At 61.4% G+C, this 19,481-nt stretch overlaps 1 protein-coding gene across 1 annotated transcript; it reads left to right on the plus strand.

Annotated features, from left to right (window-relative positions):
• Positions 1–5,466: 5,466 nt before the first annotated feature.
• On the plus strand, positions 5,467–19,134 carry ITGA3 (integrin subunit alpha 3; the record flags this gene model as incomplete). Its single annotated transcript, XM_080633573.1, has 26 exons — positions 5,467–5,666; positions 10,950–11,071; positions 11,161–11,243; positions 11,617–11,866; positions 12,196–12,279; positions 12,546–12,753; positions 13,542–13,735; positions 13,946–14,034; positions 14,174–14,310; positions 14,442–14,528; positions 14,606–14,673; positions 14,831–14,967; positions 15,363–15,509; positions 15,605–15,702; positions 15,876–16,041; positions 16,126–16,194; positions 16,289–16,368; positions 16,635–16,712; positions 16,835–16,937; positions 17,009–17,179; positions 17,273–17,383; positions 17,506–17,619; positions 17,833–17,931; positions 18,029–18,154; positions 18,604–18,762; positions 19,055–19,134. 25 exons carry the CDS (start codon positions 5,467–5,469, stop codon positions 18,712–18,714), a joined length of 3,132 nt encoding a protein of 1,043 aa, XP_080489699.1. The 3' UTR covers positions 18,715–18,762; positions 19,055–19,134.
• Between the last annotated feature and the right edge of the window lie 347 nt (positions 19,135–19,481).

Here is a 19,481-nt window from a genome sequence, read left to right on the forward strand (position 1 = left end):
ATGTGGCTTCTTCATGGATGCAAACATACAGATGTGCTTTTCAATCATACTTGAAAATTTCCTTTGCAGGCCTTGGTTTTCAGTCCCAGATAATGCTCTAAATCCTGGCCCCTCTCATAAAATCATAGAATCAATGAGATTGGAACAGACCTTTAAGATCATCAATTCCAACCCTTCCCCAGCACTGCCAGATGCACCAGTAAACAATGTCACTAAGGGCCTCATGTACATGTTGGTTAAGGCCTCCAGAGCTGTTCAAATTCCACCACTGTCCTGGGCAGCCTGTTCCAATTCCTCATCACACTCTTGATGTAGAAATTGTTCCTATTCTCCAGTCTAAACTTCCCCTGGTGTAGCTTGAGGCCATTTCATCCTATCTCTACTTACCCGGCAGAAGAGATCGACCCCACCTCACTACAACCTCCTGTCAGGCAGTTGTAGGGAGCCATAATATTCAGACTAACCCCACCACAAGCCCTCAGATCCTTCATCCATTGCTTATCACACTTGTGCTTCAGGCCTTTCACAAGCTCCATTGCCCTACTCTAGACCTGCTCCAGAACCTCAATGTCTCTCTTGTAGTGACAGTCCCAGAACTGACACAGGAATCGAGGTGCAGCCTCAAATTCCCTGGCCCTGCTGGCCATACTATGTCTGATCCAGGTGAGGATGCTGTTGGCCTTGGCTGCCTGGACACTATATGGGCCATGTTCCCATTCATCAATCAGCACCCCCATGTCCTCTTCTATGAGCAGATTCCAGCCACTCTTTCCCAATCTTGGAGCATTGCAGGGGGATTATAGTGACCCAAATACAGAACACAGTACTTTGCCTTGTTGATCCTCACACCACTGGCCACAGCCGATGGATCCAGCTTGTCCAGATCCCTCTGCAGAGATTCCCACCCTCCAACAGATCAACACTCCTGCCCAACTTTGTGTTGTCCACAAATTCACTGAGAGTGCCCTCCATCCCCTCATCCAGATCATCAATGAAGATAGTAAACAACACTGGCCCCAAGACCAAACTCTGAGGACCACCACTAGTGATCAGTCGCTAATTAGACGTGACACCATTTACCACCACTATTTGGAATCCTCCATCCAGCCATTTTACAATCCAGCAAAGAATCCACACTTCCAGGCCTTGAGGAACCACTTTCTCCAGGAGAACGATATGGGAGACAGTGTCAAATGCTTTACTAAAGTCAAATAGACAATGTCCACAGCCTTTCCCTCATCACCTAGATGGGTCACATTGTCCCAGAAGGAGATTAGGTTGGTCAAACAGCACCTGCCCTTCATGAACCCGTGTGGACTGGGTCTAATCCCATTTTCCTGTATGTTCCTTATGGTCTCCCCAGGGATCATATGCTCCATGACCTTCCCCAGCACTGAGCTCAGGCTAACAGGCCTGGAGTTTTGGGGTCATCCTTCATGCACTTTTTTACAGAGGCATCACATTGGCCAGTCTCCAACCCTTGGGGATCTGCCCCACTACACCAGGACTGCTGATAAATGATGGAGAGTGGCTTAGCACGCTCTTCTGGCAGATCCTTCAGCGCTTCAGGTTGGAACCTTCCGGATCCATAGAAATGTGTATGTCTACGCGGAGAAAAATTTATTCCTGGATTATAGGGAATTCAATCAGCTCCCCATGTGTGTCACCTAACCTGGAGAACTCTGGTGTTACCACTGTCATTTTCCTGACCAGTGAGTTATCTCAGCCCTGCACGTCCGGAGAGAGCTGGGCCCTGCCAGGTGCTGAAGGGCTGTATGTGGTAGGATGACATCTGTGTGCGCCCATGTGTGCTGGGCATGTAGGGGTAGAGTGATGGGTGATGTAGGGGAGAAGAAGGCAGAGAGGAAGCTGTGCGCTGTCCTTGCTCAGTATTGTCTGTTCATGCCCACTCCTACCACCCTTTGGAGCCATGCTCTCACTGGTGGCCATTGCCACTGGAGTAGCCAGGGATGTCTTTGTCACCTCCAAGGGGAAGCAGACTGTAAGATTTCCCACAGAAGAAAGGAGGAGTCGGAGGCCCAGGCTTGGATGCAGCACAACTTTAATGAGTGTAAAGAAGAAAAGGAGGTAGCTCACAGGGAGCACCAGGGGCAGCCACCAAGATGCGGTGCAGCTCCTGCAGGGTGTCCGTCTGCCTGTCCCTCACAGGGAGGGAGGGAGGCCAAGAGGTCCCCACTGGGATGGTGCAGGAGGTGGAGACAGGAAAGGAAATGAGAGGACAGTGGGAGAAGGAAACAGCACCGCGAAGCTCTATCTCCTGTCCAGATCCATGTGGTGAGGTCCTGGATGTTCCTGCCTGAGGACGCAGCCAGCAGCTTTAGCAGGGTCTGCACCTGGTGCCGCAGTAGCGGTTGGTGATGCAGGAGAGGTCGAAGCCCCCGGAGTTGATGGGCACTCCCTCGGAGCTGAGGATGCTGCCAACGGCAGCGGAGGTGGAGGAGCCCACAACGGTGTTCTGAGGGAAGGAGCTGAGGATGGGGCCGGGCAGGGTCACCACCACGGCGGAGGGCTGGATGGCGATGGTGGAGCTCTGGCACTGCCTGACACAGCACTCATTGCAGCTGTTGGCCAGCGGGGTTGGGCCGCAGGGCTTGCAGGGCACGCACGGGTTGCAGCAGGACATGTCTGGATGCTGGAGCTTCACCTGGACACAGGGCAGGGCCAAGCAGAGGATGGGACACGTGAGCGGCAGCTCTGCAGCCAACCCTGGCCAAGCCAAGGCACCTCCTGGCCCAGCACACGCTGACCACCTCCAAGCCCAGCAGCCACCTCAGCTCAGTCCCAGCCTCTCTCTGCACAAGCCCTTCTCTCCCCTTCCCTCTCCCATGAGAAGCAGCTCCCAGCCCTGCGCTACGACAGCCCCCATCAGCTGAGACACACGGGCAGGAACGACCTGGTCTGCAAGCAGCAGCAGAAGAGGCTTCGCACTCACCTAATTCCCAGGAGAAGGAGGCGAGAGAAGTGGATGAGGAGCAGAGACCTGCGCTGCCTTTTATAGTCGTCCTGCAGTGCCTCAGGCCCACAGGCACCTTTGTGGCAGGAGCAATTTCCTGACAAGCTCATGGCAAATGCAAACCCTCCCAGGTAATGGCAGGGGCCGTGTCCCGGTTTCCGGCACTGCTGCCTTTTAATTTCCCGGCTCATGGGCTTTGCCATAGGAAGGCTTCTGTAAGCGCCCGCATGAGAAGCCCAAGGGTTTCCGGGGCAGAAACACGTGAGCGCAGCAGGAGCCTCACATGAAGGGCTGGGGCATCCCGTGCAGGCAGGGGATGTGCTCCTGGCTCATTCCTGTGGGCTTGCTTGTGGCCACATTGTGGGAAATGGGCACCGCTCTGGTGCTTCTCTTCCGCGTGCCCAAGGACTGCCATGGGAGAGGACATGGCACAGCCTTTCCTCTTGCTCCCTCACCTGTCTCTGGGGGAAGGCCATTGTTGTGTGCAGTTGGGCTTCTGCTGGGAGGGCTGGACCCTACCGCAACACTAACAGTGCTCTCAGGACACCTCTGCTGGGCTCCTGTGCCTCATCCCCTCTTTCTGTAGTCTCTGCGTGTCCTCTGTCTGGGCATAGAATCATAGTATCATAGAATATTTTGGGTTGTAAAGGACCTTAATGTCATTCAGTTCCAACCCCTGCCACGGGCAGGGACCCCTTCCACTGGAGCAGCTTGCTCCAAGCCCCTGTGTCCAACCTGCCCTTGAACACTGCCAGGGATGGGGCAGCCACAGCTTCTCTGGGCACCCTGTGCCACTATTTTAGTAATCTCTTTGTAAAAAACTTTCCAGATGTCCAACCTGTATCTCCCCTCTTTATTTTAAACCCATTACCCCTCATCCCATTGAAATACGCCCTACTAAAAAGTCTTTCCTCATCTTTTGTACAGGCTCCTTTTAAGTATTGAAAGGCTGCAGGAAGTTGTCCTCGGAATTTTCCCTTCTGCTGTCTGAACAACCTGGATAGGATGAGTGGTAATGGATTTAAACTGAAGGAGGGGAGTATTAGATTGATATGAGGAAGAAGTTCTTCCTTGGGATGGTGGTGAGACAGTGGTTGCCAAGAGAACTTGTGGCTGCCTCATCCCTTGAAGTGTTCAAGGCCAGTGAATGAGCCATGCTTAAACCACAACAGTACCTTTTGTCGCTCAGTGTGGGGAACAAGCGTGGAGATAACGGCGGATCTGACCAGAATGTGCTATCATTTTGTTGTACTTGGTAGTGCCTGGTTATGATAGGATCGATATGGTCATGAGATTGAGCTGCCGTGTGCTCCCGGTCACCTTCGTCCCTCGGGAGCCATCTGCTGGGAACTATTCACAATTACACCTTTGGCGTTTTCTCCGCAGAAAGAGCCAACCGGTGACACAAACACCTTCCGTCCTTCCTTCCTTTCTTCTTTCCTTCCAGTATCCTCCTTCTCCTCCAGGATAATTACAGTAGCATCTGAGAATTGCAAAGATTTTGAATAGCCTTGAAAGCTGCCTGGTTCTTCTGCTGGGAGCCAGGTGACAAAGTTAGGGGCAGAGGACAGGGGATGGTGGACAAGGGACAGGGGAAGAGGACAAGGGATGGGGAGGAGGGGACAAGGAAGAGAGGAAGAGAAACGTGGCACAGGGGACAGCATCGTGTGCCGGCTGACAGCAGACCTGCCCTTGGGCTGTCCCCTGTGCTGTTACTCTTCCCAGTGGCATCGTGAGTCGCAGGAGCTGTGCCGGGAGCCGTGACGTCGAGGCGGGGGACACAGGACATCCTGTGCCTCCCCCCCACCCCACCCAGAGTTTCCTGGCACGGCTGGGACCTGTGCGATGGCTCCCGGTGACCTTCACCGGGCTGGGGACCAGAGTCCGATCCCGGGGAGGTCTCATCCCATGCAGGATTCTAACCGGGGGGGGGGGGGCAATTCTGGGAGGTCCCATCCCATGGGAGGTCCAATCCTCAGGGGTCGCATCGCGGGATTCCCACCCAATACCGGCACCTAACTTGGATGTCCCATCGCGTGGGGGGGTCCTATCCCATGGGGGGTCCGATCTCACTGGGGGGTCCCACCCCGGGAGGACCCATCACAAACGCTCCATCCGGGAGTCCGGGTGGGGGGTCCCTGCCCCGGAGGGGGGGCACGAGTTCCATGGGTCGGACACAATTGTGCGGGGGGGTATCGGGGGGGGGGGGGAGCCGCCTCGCGTGCCAGCGCGCATGCTCTTCCATCCTCCCCTCCCGCCGTGCACGCGCAGGTGTGGCCACGCCTCCCCCCGCCCCCCCGCCCCCCCCCCCCCGGGCTCGCGCACGCGCGCTGCGCGCCCCTCCCTTCCCGCAGGTACCCGCGGGTGCGGCGGGGGGGGGTGCGCGGCCTCTTTAAGGGGAGCGCCCGGAAGGGCGCGTTCCCCGCCCAGCCCCGCCCCGCAGCGCACCGGCCCCGGGGGGGGGGGGGCGCGGTCGGTGGTGGGTGCGGGACATGGCGCGGGGCCGCCGGGCGCTGCCGGCACCGGGGCCGCGGCTGCGGCTGCTGCCGGTGTTGGGCGCGCTGCTGGGCGCCGCCGCCGCTTTCAACGTGGACCGCGCCTTCCCGGTGCTCAAGGAGGGCGCGACCCCCGGCGGCTTCTTCGGCTTCTCGGTAGCGCTGCACCGGCAGACCGAGCGGCCGGAGCGGAGCCTGTGAGTGCGGGGCGGCTCGGGGCGGGGGGTGCGGGAGCGGAGCCCCCGCGCTTGGGGGAGAGGGATGCGGGAGGTGTGCGGGGCAAGGGTCCATGGGGCAGAGCGAAGGTCCCGGCGTGGGGGGAAGCGGGGAGGAAGAGCGGGCGGGCCTTCGGGTGCGGAAAGAGGGGATCCCTGGGCTGGGGGGCACCCCCGCTGGGGTGCGGAGGTGCCGTTAAATCGTTCCTTGGGCGTTTATCTCCTGCCCGGGACTTTAGTTTGCATCCTGCATAGGACGGGGTCCCCTGGGGTTTTCCCCCACCCTCAACCATTGGGATACCGGAGTCCCCACCGCAACCCCGCGCTGACCGGGGCAGGAGCCCCGCAGCCGCCCCGGAACGTGGGAACCATCCGGTACCCGACGGCGGGGTCCCGGTTCGGCATTCCCCGAGCAGACGCCACCCGGAGCGGTCGCGTCCCCCCGAAACTCAGATCGCTGTTGGCCCTGGAGAACTTACTGAACTGTAATTCCTGCTGCCCAACAAAAGCCCTTTCAGCCGGCACTTTCCCAGTGCGATCCCACCGCCACCCCTTGCCGTGTCCCCTCCTGTCCCCGCCCTTCTCAGCCGGTTACCCCCGGGGCAGCATTCCCGGCTCCCGTCCCTCATGGCCGGAGGTGCGAGTTGCGTGTTTGTGCAGAAGAAGGAAAGAAGGCGGCGAGGTTGGGTTGGGCTCTTCTCGCTCGAGGGCACAGGGTTTTGCTGGCTCACCCGCCCGACGTGGAGCTCCCGGAGGGCTCCCTTTTTCCCTTCACCCCCGCCTTTTTTCCCTTTCGTTTTTCCCGCCGTGTTCCTGGCAGAGGAACTGGCAGCAGCTGCCGGACGGAGGCATCTGATGCTCCGCATTCCAGGGATGCATTTCAGCCTCTCGCCCTGCCGTGGGATGCGTTGTTGTTGCTTCCATCCAGGAGGAGTGAAGCCATTCCCCATGGAGCAGCAGTGGGCCCAGTGACCTGGGGAACCCACGTCTCCACCAGGACATGCTGGCTGCCATCCATGGCCGGCTTCCCTGGCACTGGTGCCTTCAGAGCAGCTGGCGGGGGGACACAGATGTCGTGGTCCTGGCTGGTGTCTGCCTTCTCAAGACATTGGCAGTGGCTGTTGCTGTCTTGGAATGGATATGGGGGGGCTTTGGCAGGCATTTGCAATCCCCCTCCATGGGCCACGTGGCCTTAGCGTGTCTGAGCATGATGCTGGTGGGACATGGAGGCTCTGGGAGAAGGGTTTGGAGTGTGAAACCCCTGGGGGATTTGCACCTCCTTCCCCTGGAATCCCCCTGCTGCCTGTCCTCATGGGGGACATGGAGGGGCTGTGGGGTGCTGGGCCCATCTCCGCTTCCCCACAAGGCCCTGCATGTGGGCAGCAGCCCTGGGGGGCCATGCAGGCAGCTTTGCCTGTGTGGCGTGGGCAGGAGGGGCCAGGGCAAGTGCAGGCAGCTCCTGCCTAACCCCGGCTTGCGCTGCAGCACGTCCGGGGAGGCACCTGCCTGTTGTGGAAGTGGCAGGAGGGAAATACTGGCATCTGTCCTGATGGCCAAGGTTGAACGGGGCTTGGAGCAACCTGCTCTAGTGGAAGGTGTCCCTGCCCATGGCAGGGCTTGGAACTGAATGAGCTTCAAGGTCCCTTCTATAGGGACATTAAACATTCCAGTCCAACCCATTCCATGGCCACTATCCTGCAAGCCGAGGAGCTTCTTCCCGTAGTGCTGGTCAGCGTCTCCCCCTGCCCATCCCTTGGCCATCGCAGGTGCAGCGCAGCCATAGCTGGGGTGGGGACAGGAAAGTGATGCTTCCTGCCACCACATCCCAGATGGGGGATGCAGGCAGGGAGTTGTCCCATGTTTTTTTGGGGAGGCTTGATGTCTGGTTGCTGCAGGGTGGCTGCCAGAGGTGTTGGGATGGCACTGTGGAATGAAGGGATGCTCAGAGCACATTCCTGAGCTCCTGAGGAGAGCCGGTTCCTGGCTGGGTGCTGGCGGGGGGCCATGCTGTGTCCTGTGACGAGGTTCCCCCCTGCCACCCCCCTGGTGTTTTCCATGTCTCAGGGCTGTGCTCATACAAAGGTCTGTTTGCTCACTCCTCCCCAGGCCAGGGGAAGGCGAGGTGGGACCAGTGGTGTTATCTGTTGCCCTGAGATTAAGAAACTCCTTGGACTGCTGGTGCTGGATCCAGCTGCTTCTTGGTTTGGCTTGTGGTTGTGCTGGCAGAACCCAGTGCTGCCCTGGGGATCTGACCCATGGGGGTCCTATAACACCATGAGGAAACTGACGCACAGTGTGTCTGTGCCAGGGAGGCAGGCACAGATGTGGTGGCACCCACATGGGCAGTGTGCTGCATGCCTCAGTTTCCCTCCTGTGTGCAGGGGGAGCAGGGGCTCTGCTCAACGCTTGGGGTCTTTCTGGTCCCATCTGGCTGGCGGAGAGGAGGAGAGCAGCTGAATTCCCGGCTTTCCCTCCCCCTTGCCTGGTTTTCTGCCGATGCTGGGGCTGGCTTGGCTGCGCTCCCCCCAGCTTGGCTGGGCTGCTTGGCAGACGCAGGGGGGATGGATATGCTGCGGCAGGGCTGGCGCCCGGGGGGTCATCCATCCATCCATCCCTCCCACCATCCCTCACTGCCTCCAGGAGCAGTCTCCCCCTCTCCCGCCTTCTTTCCGGCAGGGGCATCAGCAGATTTCCCTGCTTAGGGCTCCCGGGGGGACTGATCATTCCAGGGCAAATGTAGTGGCACTGGGGGGTTGGTTGGGGCTGGCCTGGAGCTTTGGAGGAGGGTTATATCAGGAACACCCTCTGGCTTCCCTGTCTTGGGGAGGTTGTTGGGGCCCAGTCGCAGAGCTGAGCTCTGGAGCATCATTGCCAAACCATCCCGCAGCCCCCCCAGCTCAGTCAGCGCCAGCGGGGAGCACCCACGCCACCGTCATCCCCTGTTCCCTGCTTTACCAGGGCAGATGAGGATGGGGCACGGCCTTGCATTCCTGCCTCCCTCCCTTCCCAGCCTCCCCCTCGTGCTGCTGTTTGTCCATCGCTGCCTTTGCTCTGCACTCTGAGCCCAATCCCTGGGCTGAGCCGTGTCTCCTCATTTAACCCCCACCCATGTGGGGTCCGTGTGGCACAAGCTCGTCCAGGCCTCCCTGTGATGACAGCCTCAGCATCCCGGCTTCTGTTTTTCCTGCATCTCCACATGGCAGCTTGGGGCATGCACGGGTGGGGGACGCCTGTGCATGTCCCGGCCCTGATCTTGTGAGGTTTGGAAGCCCCCAGCATCCTCCCCCTCTGGGAGCAGAGCCTGCGGGTGGGCTGCCGTGCGGGGAAGTCTTGGCTGGAGGCAGCAAGATGCTGGAGCCGCTTGGCCGGGGTCTGCTCCCACCCCCCAGGATCAGTGGGGCACAGCCATGGGGGGGGTGGTGCCTGGGAACGGTCCGGCCGAGCCAGGACCACCGGGGGAGCCCTTGGCAAAGGGCTGAGTGTGTGTCCCTGTGCCCAGAGGCCACGGTGATGGTGGGGCAGAAGGGGGCAGGACAACACCCCCCCCCCCCCAAGCTTTTCCCTCCAGCCCTGAGTCACTTCCCCCTGGTTTGTGACAAGAGTGACCTCTGTGTGTTGTCCCCCCCATCCCTCAGGTGTCTGGGAGGGGATCAGGAATCACGGGAGCAATTCCTTTGTGCCAGGCTGAAAAAAGTCAGGAGGAATCAATCCCCCTCCATGCCCCTGCCTTCACGCCCAGTGGGATGTGAATCCTGCTGGCATCCTCAGCCCAGCATCCCCAGGGGGAGCAGGCACCCCCCCACCCCGCATTGCACCCGTTGGGGGGCTCTTCTGCGGCTGCATCCCACCTGCAGCCTGTGATGGTGCCAGAGCGATGCTGCTCGCTGTGCCCGTCACCGGGGCGTCCCGGCGTGCCGAGGCGGGGGCTGCCTGGGGCCCCACATTCCTCCTGCGCCTGGGCTTTGACTCAGCCGCCCCACGCTGCCCGAACGCGCCCGCGCTCCCATCGCCCGACGCTGCCTCCCGGTGACAGCCGGGATTGCTCCTCTCCTCGCCGGTGTGCGAGCTGAGGACCGCCTGGCTCATCACCCTAGTGCCCTGCGATGAGGCCGGGGGAGGCTGCGGCAGCTCCCTGGGTGCCTTGTCCCTGCCTGCAGAGGGACGCGCTTCCTCTGCTGGCATCATGCAGCTGTGCCTCCTCCACTCCATTGTCCTCTCCATCCCAAAGGACTTCCCTGCGGAAAGGCTGGCCTTTCCGGAGCCCCCCGGGCACGCCGGCTCCCCCAGCCCCATGGCAGGGCTGTGGATCCTCTGCCCTAGTGCTACCGGGAGTCCCCAGCTTCTTCCCTTGGGGTGTGTGTGGGGGTCCCTTCAGCATCACCTTAAAGCCCCTAGTGATGAGTTCATACGGAGCTGGGCTGCGGGTGTTGGTTTCCAGCCCGGGCACCCCTCCATGGAGGGTGATGTACCACCCCTGCATGGCACTTCCATGACTCAGCCGGGATGTGTGCCACTCCAGGGCCCTTAGTCACCCCCGGAAGGGCGCTGTCCCCCCCCCCCTTCCCCAGGACCCCCTCTGCTGCCTGGGTGGGTCGACACAAGCCCAGACCCGTCCTGGGAAGCGGGATGCAATGTGCTGTGTGCCTGGAGCTGGTCCCCAAGCTGGGACCCCCGCGGCATTCCCACAGCATTCCCTGGCGCGGCAGCAGGAGCTTGTCTGCCGGACACGCGGCAGCTGCTCAAAGGTTGGCCGGGAAGGGCCGTGGCTGTTTACACAGGCGTGGGGGCCCCGGCGCTGGCGCGGCTGCGTTGTGCCGAGTGGCTCCGGTGCTAGGTTTGCAGGCACCAGCCTGAACCCCTGTTCTTGCACCCCACACCATGCACTGGGATGGGGGGCTCAGCCGTGAGCATGCGCTGGGATTGGGTCCAGCAATTACGAGGCGATGAATGTGTCCATCAGTCTGTCACCCGCCTCGTCCTGTGTGACCTTTCACTGGCCCTGGGGGTGACGGGCTGATTGCTGCAGCCCTGTGCATGCCCATCCAAGGGGAACCCCCCTTCCTGGTCTGGAGATGGGGCTTGGGGTCTGCCCCCTGTTATTTGGGGGTGTTAAGGTGTGACATGCTCTGCGGAAGCAGCTCATCCCCTTTGAGCACCTCCAGGCCACCTTCGTACCCCACCGCCCTCTCCATGGGGCACCCCCAAAATGAGGCATTGGGATGGGTCCTCCATCACTCATGCGCTCCCTTCTCTCTGCCCCCCCAGGCTGCTGGTGGGGGCCCCTCGAGACGTGGAGCCAGTGAACGGCACACAGACGGGCGCTGTCTACGCCTGTCCCCTTACCGCGTCCACCAGTGACTGCCAGCGCCTCGACATTGAGCTGAAGAGTATGTGGGCACCTCAAAACATCCCCTGGCACTTGGGGGCTCTGCATGGTGGGGGGGTCCCCCTCTTACACTGCCTCTTCCTTGCCCAGATGAGCCGGACAAGGCCATCATCGATGACATGTGGTTGGGGGTGACAGTGGCCAGCCAGCGGCAGCCGGCGGGGAGAGTGCTGGTGAGTGCACGAGCACCCTGGTTCTTCACACACACGCGTGTGCCAGCGCGAGCTGGCACCTTGCACATCCCCAGGGAGCCACCGCTGCTTTCACACAGGCCTTGCACGTGTGCCCAGCGTGATAATGGCAAGCGGGGGCTCTGCTGCCACCTCCCTGTCCCCATGGGTCAGGGCTGTGGGGTGACGGGGTGATTGGACCCTAATCCTGGTCATGTGCACTGGTGCCCGTGAACAGGATGGTGATATACCCTATGGACCATTGTGGCAGGATAAGGCCTTGGCTCAGGGACTGGGCAAAGGCAGCACAAGGGGTGGTAGGGGACATAGCCCCTTGTTTTTGGGGTGCTGCAGGTGGTGCTGGCTGTCCCCGCAGGCCTGCGCTCACCGCTACACCAAAGTGCTGTGGTCAGGCAGTGAGGACCAGCGGCGCATGGTGGGCAAGTGCTACGTGCGGGGCAATGACCTGCGCCTCAACATCAGCGACGAGTGGCAGACCTACCACAACGAGATGTGCAACTCCAATACGGACACCGACGAGACCGGCATGTGCCAGATGGGCACCAGCGCCGGCTTCACCGCCAACATCATCTATTTTGGAGCACCCGGTGCATACAACTGGCAAGGTGCGACAGGGGATGCGCAGCCCCTTCCCCAGGAATGCCTGCTCCCACCATGGTTATATCCCCTCCTGCATGCAAGGGCATGCTCTGCGTGTGCATGCACATATGTTCATGCACATCTATGTTCATGTGCCCACGTGTGCATGGTGCGCTACGCATGTCGTGTGTGCACCTCCCCATGTGCTTATCTATGCGCCCATGCAAACCCTCTGCACATGTGTGTGAACACGTGTGTGTTCACATGTGCTGTGGGCATGAAAGGGGAGCGGGTGCTGAGCGAGGGGCAAGGGGCAGCCCTCCGCTGTGGGGTTAACCCCCCTCCACTGTTGCAGGTACCGACTACATGCTGCAGCGGGAGATGTGGGACCTGCATGACTTCTCCTACCCCAACAAGAAGAATGGCAACACCTACATAGGTGGGGGGCAGTAGGTTACGGGGGCTTCCCCCTTGGAGGGATTTGGGGTGAGGAGGAGGTTTAGGGGATGTGGATTTAGGGGGAGTATTAGGGGTGGGTGTTCAAGGGCTGTGGAGTGCAGGGAGGCTTGGAGACCCCCTGGGGATGTGAGCAGGGGTGCAGTGGGGACACTGCGGTGGTCAAGGGGGTGGAGGGTGTCGTGGTGGGGGACATGGGGTCTGGGGCTGTCGGGGGGTCCCCATCTCACGGGCAGGGTTTGGTGGCAGGGTACACGGCAGAGGTGGGCAGCGCGGTGCTGCAGCAGGACGCGGTGACGGTGGTGACGGGCGCTCCCCGGTACAAGCACATGGGCGCTGTGTACCTGCTGAGCCGCAGTCCCCAGCAGACGCTGCAGAGGAGCCTCCTCCTCCCCGGGCACCAGGTCGGCTCCTACTTCGGCAGCGCCGTGGCCCTGGCAGACCTCAACAATGACGGGTGAGGGCAGGGGGCCAGGACCCCCAGCTCCTTGGGATGTGGAGGGGTCTCGCCTGGGGCATCCTGTGGCTCACAGTGGGGTCTCTGTGCATCTTTGAGTGAGCAGTAGGTCAAGGACTCTGCCCCTCTGCTGTGCTCTGGGGAGACCCCCCCTGCAGTCCTGATCCAGCTCTGGGGCAGCAGCACAAGAGGGACGTGGAGCTGCTGGAGCGAGGCCAGAGGAGGCCATGGAGCTGCTGCGAGGGCTGGAGCAGCTCTGCTCTGGAGCCAGGCTGAGAGAGCTGGGCTGGGGCAGCCTGGAGAAGAGAAGGCTCCTTAAGGGGAGACCTGAGAGCAGCTCCAGTGCCTGAAGGGGCTGCAGGAAACCTGGAGAGGGGCTTTGGACAAGGGCTTGTAGGGACAGAACAAGGGAATGGCTTTAACCTGCCAGAGGGGAGACTGAGATGAGCTCTTAGGCAGAAGCTCTTCCCTGTGAGGGTGCTGAGGCGCTGGCACAGGGTGCCCAGAGGACCTGTGGCTGCCCCATCCCTGGCAGTGCTCAAGGCCAGGTTGGACACAGGGGCTTGGAGCAAGCTGCTCCAGTGGAAGGTGCCCCTGTCTGTGGCAGGGGTTGGAACTGGAGAAGCTTTATGGTCCCTGCCAACCTAAACACGCACAGCTCTGGTGGTGGCGGTGGGGGTTATGAGAGGAGTCGTCATCTTATGGCTCTGGGGGGGTCACCACGATTTCTGGTGTCTCGGTGGGGTTGTGCTGCAGCCCCAGCCCTGACCGGCCCCTCTGTCCCGCAGGTGGCAGGACCTGGTGGTGGGAGCTCCCTACTACTTCCAGCGGAAGCAGGAGGTGGGGGGAGCCGTGTACGTCTACATGAACGAGGTGGGGGGGTTCCAGCCCCACCCCAACCTGGTCCTCACCGGCCCCAGCTACTCTGGTTTTGGCTTCGCTGTGGCCAGCATCGGGGACATCAACCAGGATGGCTTCCAGGGTGAGGGGTTTGGGGGCGCTGGGGAGGAGCCTGGTGGGGGTTTTCATGTAAGAGGGGATCCCGCTGGAGGGGGTGTGGTGGGTCTCTGGAGAGGTTTGGGGTGAAGAGAGGGAGGTGAGGGGCATCTTGATGTGTTCAAGGAGGAGAGGGGGTGGGATTGGAGAGGAGATGAGGAGGTGTGTGGGGCTGACCCTGCTCTTCTCCCCACAGATATTGCTGTGGGGGCCCCATTCGAGGGGCCTGGCAAGGTTTACATTTACCACAGCAGTGCAGGAGGGCTGCTGGAGAAACCTCGGCAGGTAACGGCCCATGGGGAGCCCATCACCAGGGCTCTGGATCCCATCCGAGGATGCCATGCTTTGGGGTGGGATGCAGTGGGTAGATCCCCAGCTCCATGGAGCTGGTGAGCAATGGGTGACCCCCTTGCCCCAAATGCAGGTGATCAGTGGCTCAGACCTGGGGCCCGCCAGCATGCAGACCTTTGGCTACTCGCTGAGCGGGGGGCTGGACATGGATGGGAACTCCTACCCTGACCTGCTGGTGGGCAGCTTGGCCGAGAGGATCGTGCTGCTCAGGTAAGGGAGCAGGGACATGGGTGTCCTGCAGCCCCCTGCCCGCCCCAGCACCCCCAGGGGTGGTTGTGGGGCAGCAAGGTGGGCATGGAGCAATGTGCCAGGGCTCAGCCAAGCCCCATCTCTCTGCCCAGAGCTCGGCCCGTGATCAACATCCTCAACAAGACCTTCACGGTGACCCCCAGCAAGGTGGACCCTGCCCGATGCACACCTGAGTCCTGGTGAGCCCCATCCATCACCATGGGGGGGTCCTGCTGGGGGCACGGCTTCACTCACGGCCCCTTTCTGCCCCCACCAGCATCACGGTAACCGTCTGCTTCTCCTACAACCAGAGTGCTGGAGACCCCCAGTACAAGGAGAAGATCAGTGAGTGCCCGGGGTGCAGGCCTGAGTGCCTGTGCATGGAGGGATGTTCAGCACTGGTGCAAAGGAGTGTGCGCACACAGGGACACGTGCACACAGGGGGTTGCGTGTGTTGGAGGCACACATGTGCAGCACCCGCAGCACCCTGCTCTCCCCGCAGCCCTGGAGTACACCCTGGAGGCTGACAAGGACCGGCACCCACCCAGGGTCAGGTTTTTGGGGACCCACTCTGCCACCTACCACGGCCTCTTCCCCATGCCCGAGACCCGCTGTGAATCCAAGGAGCTCCTGCTGCTGGTGAGCGTGCGCACGTGTGTGTGCACACTTGTGTGTGTGTGTGCATGGCAGGTTGCTCTACACGTGGCACTGGAGCTGGGGAACCAGCTTCCAGGAGATGGGGAGAGGGATCATAGAATCCCAGACTGGCTTGAGTCGGAAGGGGCCTTAAAGCTCAGCCAGGTCCAATCGCTTGCCACAGGCACCTTCCACTGGCCAGGTTGCTCTAAGCTCTGTCCAGCCTGGCCTTGGTGAGGTGTGGGGGGTCCTGGGAACATCAGGGCCAGGAAAAGAGGTAGAAATCATCCCTCCTATGATGAGTTTGTTTGGTATCAGGAGTGGGGTGTGAGTAGGAGCTGGTGCCCCAGATGTGGCCAGGGAGCTGGGGCTTTGTTGTGACTGCTGCCACCCTGCAGGACAACATCCGAGACAAGCTGCACCCCATCATGCTCTCCATGAACTACTCTCTGGTGGAGAAGCCCAGGACCTTCCAGCTGGGTCCCCTCTCCCTCGACACCTTCCCCGTCCTCAACCAGGACCAGTCCCACGAGAATGAGACCAAGGTGCTGGGAGAGCACCGGAGGTGCTGGGCTGGGAGCCCCGGTGAGCCCAGCCTGGGGCTGGATGGAGGCTCATGGGGACATCCCTGTCCCTCCAGATCGAGTTCCAGAAGGAGTGTGGCTCTGACAACAAGTGCTACAGCAACCTCCAGCTCCAGAGCAGCTTCATCACTGACCAGAACCAGCCCTTGCCCAGGTGAGAGCAGCTCTTTCTGGATCCCCATCCACCTCCACCACCCTCTGTGCCATAGCCGTGGGCACAGGTTACCCCTCAGCCCTCCCCAGGCCATGCCAAAGGATGGGGCAGGGGTGTCTCCATCCCACTGGGATGGGCCACCCGTGTGCTGAGCAGGGCCGGTCTCTGCACAGGCTGAATGGGACCCAAGTGCTGCAGTACAGCCGGGACGTGCGGAAGCTCCACCTGAGCATCAACATCACCAACGTGCCCACCAACCCTGCCAATGGCGAGGACGCCCATGAGGCGCTGCTCAACGTCACGGTGCCTGCCAGCCTCCTGCCCTCCTCCGTGCGCCCGGTACGCCGCCCCCTCCCTGCTGGAGAAGGTCCAGGACCAGGCTGGGCTTTGCCGGGAGGTTCCTCACCCTCTTCCCTTCCCCAGAGCGGAGCCTGTACCTTTGCAGAGACGGTGTTGTGCGAGCTGGGCAACCCTTTCAAGAGGAACCAGAGGGTGAGTGCTCCCCCCCCAACCCACAGCTCTTCTTGGGGGCTTACAGGCTGGTGGGGGCCCGGCTGAGCTGCTCCACGGTCCTTCTGTGCTGCAGGCAGAGCTGATCATCACCTTTGAGGCCATTGGGATCATGCTGGACACACGGGAGATCCTGATCTGGCTGGATCTGTCTACGTGAGTGTCCCTGGGTGGGTGGGAATGGGCTGGGAAGAGGGTCCATGGAGCGATGCTGGCTCCTCTTTTCCTTGGTGCAAGCACAGTGGTGAGGGATTGGGATCATATCCAGTGGTGTTGCTGGCTGGGAAGGATGGGAGGGCAGGCTGGGCTCCTGGGGTGGGCAGGACGGGCACCCCACTGCTCCTGCTGGGAGGGTGGGGGCTGCCCCATGCTGCTTGGGGGTTGTTTACTGGTAGGAGATGCTGACCTCAGTGCCTTGGCAGGCAAAGCACCCAGGAGGACCTGCAGCCTGTGCTGGCCAGGCTGCTCGTGGACTACAGCATCCAGTCCTCACTGACCATGTGAGTGCGGCAAGGCTGTGCCCCCCCTCTCCGCATCCCCTCCGTCACCCCAGTAGAGTATGGGGAGCGGGCACAGCCTCTGGTGCCCCACAGACGGGTGCCCAGAGACGCTCCATCCCCAGAGCCCCATCGCACGTGCAGTCGCACTTCAGTGGGTCGGTGGTGGGCGAGTCAGCCATGCGGGGGGAGCAGGACGTGGGCAGCCCCCTCGCCTTCGACTTCCAGGTGAGTTGGGGGTGGCCAGCAAGGGGGGGGGTGTTGGCAGACTTGGGCTCATCCTTAGCTCTGCTCCGCAGGTGAGCACCAAGGGCGAATCACTGGGTGCCCTGGGCACCATCCTGCTGGGCTTCGAGTGGCCCTATGAGATCCCCAATGGGAAATGGCTCCTCTACCCCACTGAGATCCTCGTCAACAGCAACGAGACCTGCCAGCCCCCTGGGGGGGTCATCAACCCGCTCAACCTCACTGTGAGTGCCCGCTGTGATGCGGGGTTGTGTCCCTGCCCCACTGCATGCACAGAGCTGCTGGGCTCTGATGGGGCTCATCTCCCCCCACAGCTCCTGCAGGATCAGGCTCCATCCCGGCAGAGGCGGCAGCTGGAGGCCTTTGACCCAGTGGAGCCTCCCATCACTCTGGCCACCGCTAAGAAAGCCAAGTCAGAGGTGCTGCTGGTGAGTGGGGGTCCAGCACTATCTGCCCCATGCCAGGACCACCGTACACACTGATCCTTGGCACCAGTGTGCTGCATCAGACACCCTGGTCACCCCTCTCAACCCTCCTCTTTACCTCCCAGAGCTGCTCCAAGGGCACAGCTCGCTGCGTGTGGTTCGAGTGCCCCCTGCTCCACACACAGCACCCCACCACCTTCAGCATCCGCGCCCGGGTGTGGAACAGCACCTTCATCGAGGTCAGTGTGGGGTCCCCCTGAAGTCAGGGCTGTTCCCTTGGGGATGGTGCTCAAACAGGATACCAAGTTTGCCAGGTCTCAGCTCCACTGCTAACACCCATCCCTTGCCCTCCCATCATCTGTGTCACCCATCCATCATGCATGTCAACCCCCATCATCTGGGTTCCCCCCATCATCTATGTGTTTTCACGCACCCCCATCTGTGTCCCCCAGGAGTACAGGAACTTTGACCGGGTGAAAGTGGACGGCACAGCAACGCTCTTCCTGCGGACCCACGTCCCCACCATCAACATGAGGAACCATACAGTGCGGGTGAGCAATGCCAGAACCTCTTACTGGGACACACTGGGAGGGACTGGGGCCACTGGGAGCTCCTCCCGCAAAACAAGGCTCTTCTTGGCCCTTCTAGTTCTCGGTGGACGTGGACTCAGAGCTGATGGAGGAGCAGCCGGCCGAGATCGCGCTGTGGCTGGTGCTGGTGGCAGTGGCGGCCGGGCTGCTGCTGCTGGGGCTCATCATCCTCCTGCTCTGGAAGGTGAGGGGATGTGGGAGCCATGCTGAGGCCTGACGGGCTCATGTCACTGCTGGTGCCATCCTCCCCACCTGGCGAGCAGCGGGTGGAAGGTGACCCCACAGTGCCGGGTGGAAGGTGTCAGGCTGCAGAGCGATGAAGAAGAGGAGCAGAGAAGCCCCCAGTGCAAAACACTTTGAGAGCTGCCAGAGAACCCACCCAGAGCAGGGCTGGATGATCCCCTCCTTGCTGGGCAGGGACTTGAGGGAGCGTCTCCAGCCCTATGGAGCTCCCTGGGGACCCCACTCTCTGCCCAGGAAGGGTTGGGGGGGGCTGCAGGGCCACCGCCCTGCAGTGAGCATCACATTGGGGCGAGGGTGCAGTGAGTGCCCCCCCCAACCCTGCAGGGTGGCCAGGAGCCCCCTGTCCCCTCTCCCAGCACCCCTTGACCCCCATCCCCTCCTTCCCCGCAGTGTGGTTTCTTCCGGCGCGCCAACACGCGGGCCATGTACGAAGCCAAGGGGCAGAAGGCGGAGATGAGGATCCAGCCGTCGGAAACTGAGCGGCTGACGGATGACTACTAACGGGGGGCAGCCCCACTGCCCCCCCCGGGCGCCTGTGCCACCCGCCTGGTAATGCCCCATGGGGGCCGGCTACAGCAGCATCCTCCTCTTCAGCCTCTTCTCCTCTTCCTCATTGCCTCCTCTCTCGTGCCAGGTCCCATAGGGTCCCTGTGGGGCACAGGGGGCTCTGTGGGGTCTCTCCGAGCAGCTCCAAGACTGCTGCTCCCTTTGTCTCTGCTCTTCACCAGCTCTGGGCTCTCTCCTTCACGCTCCGGTGTCACACTGCAGCCCCACACTGACCCTTCCAGCTCCACACTGACCGTTTGTCCCCCCCCTCCCTTTCTTCTCCCTGTCCCCACAGTGTGACTTCTTCCAGCGGACCCGTTACTACCGGATCATGCCCAAGTACCACGCGGTGAGGATCCGGCAGGAGCAGCGCTACCAGTCCAGCGGCCTCCTGCCCCGCCGGCGCAAGAAACACTGGGTGACCAAGTGGCAGGAGCCAGAGAAGTACTACTGACCCCCAGCCCCGTGCGAGGGGAGCACCAGGGCCGGTGTTTGACTTTGCACAAGTGCATCTCTCCCTGCCCCAACCCACCTCCTGCCTTGGACGCGGCTGCATCCCGGCACAGGCTTCCGCACGCTCCTGTCTGCTTCGCCGGTGTGCAGCTCAGCTCTTGCGCACTCGTGCCTTGCACGCTTATGGGGATGAGCCCCAAATGTGCCCCCTGTGTTCCCTGACGTGACTGCTGCTGGTCTCACCGAGTGCCTTCCCCTGGCTCAGACAC

This window comes from Psittacula echo (assembly GCF_963264785.1).
Source record: "Psittacula echo genome assembly, chromosome: 23".
Taxonomy (NCBI): Eukaryota; Metazoa; Chordata; class Aves; order Psittaciformes; family Psittacidae; genus Psittacula; species Psittacula echo.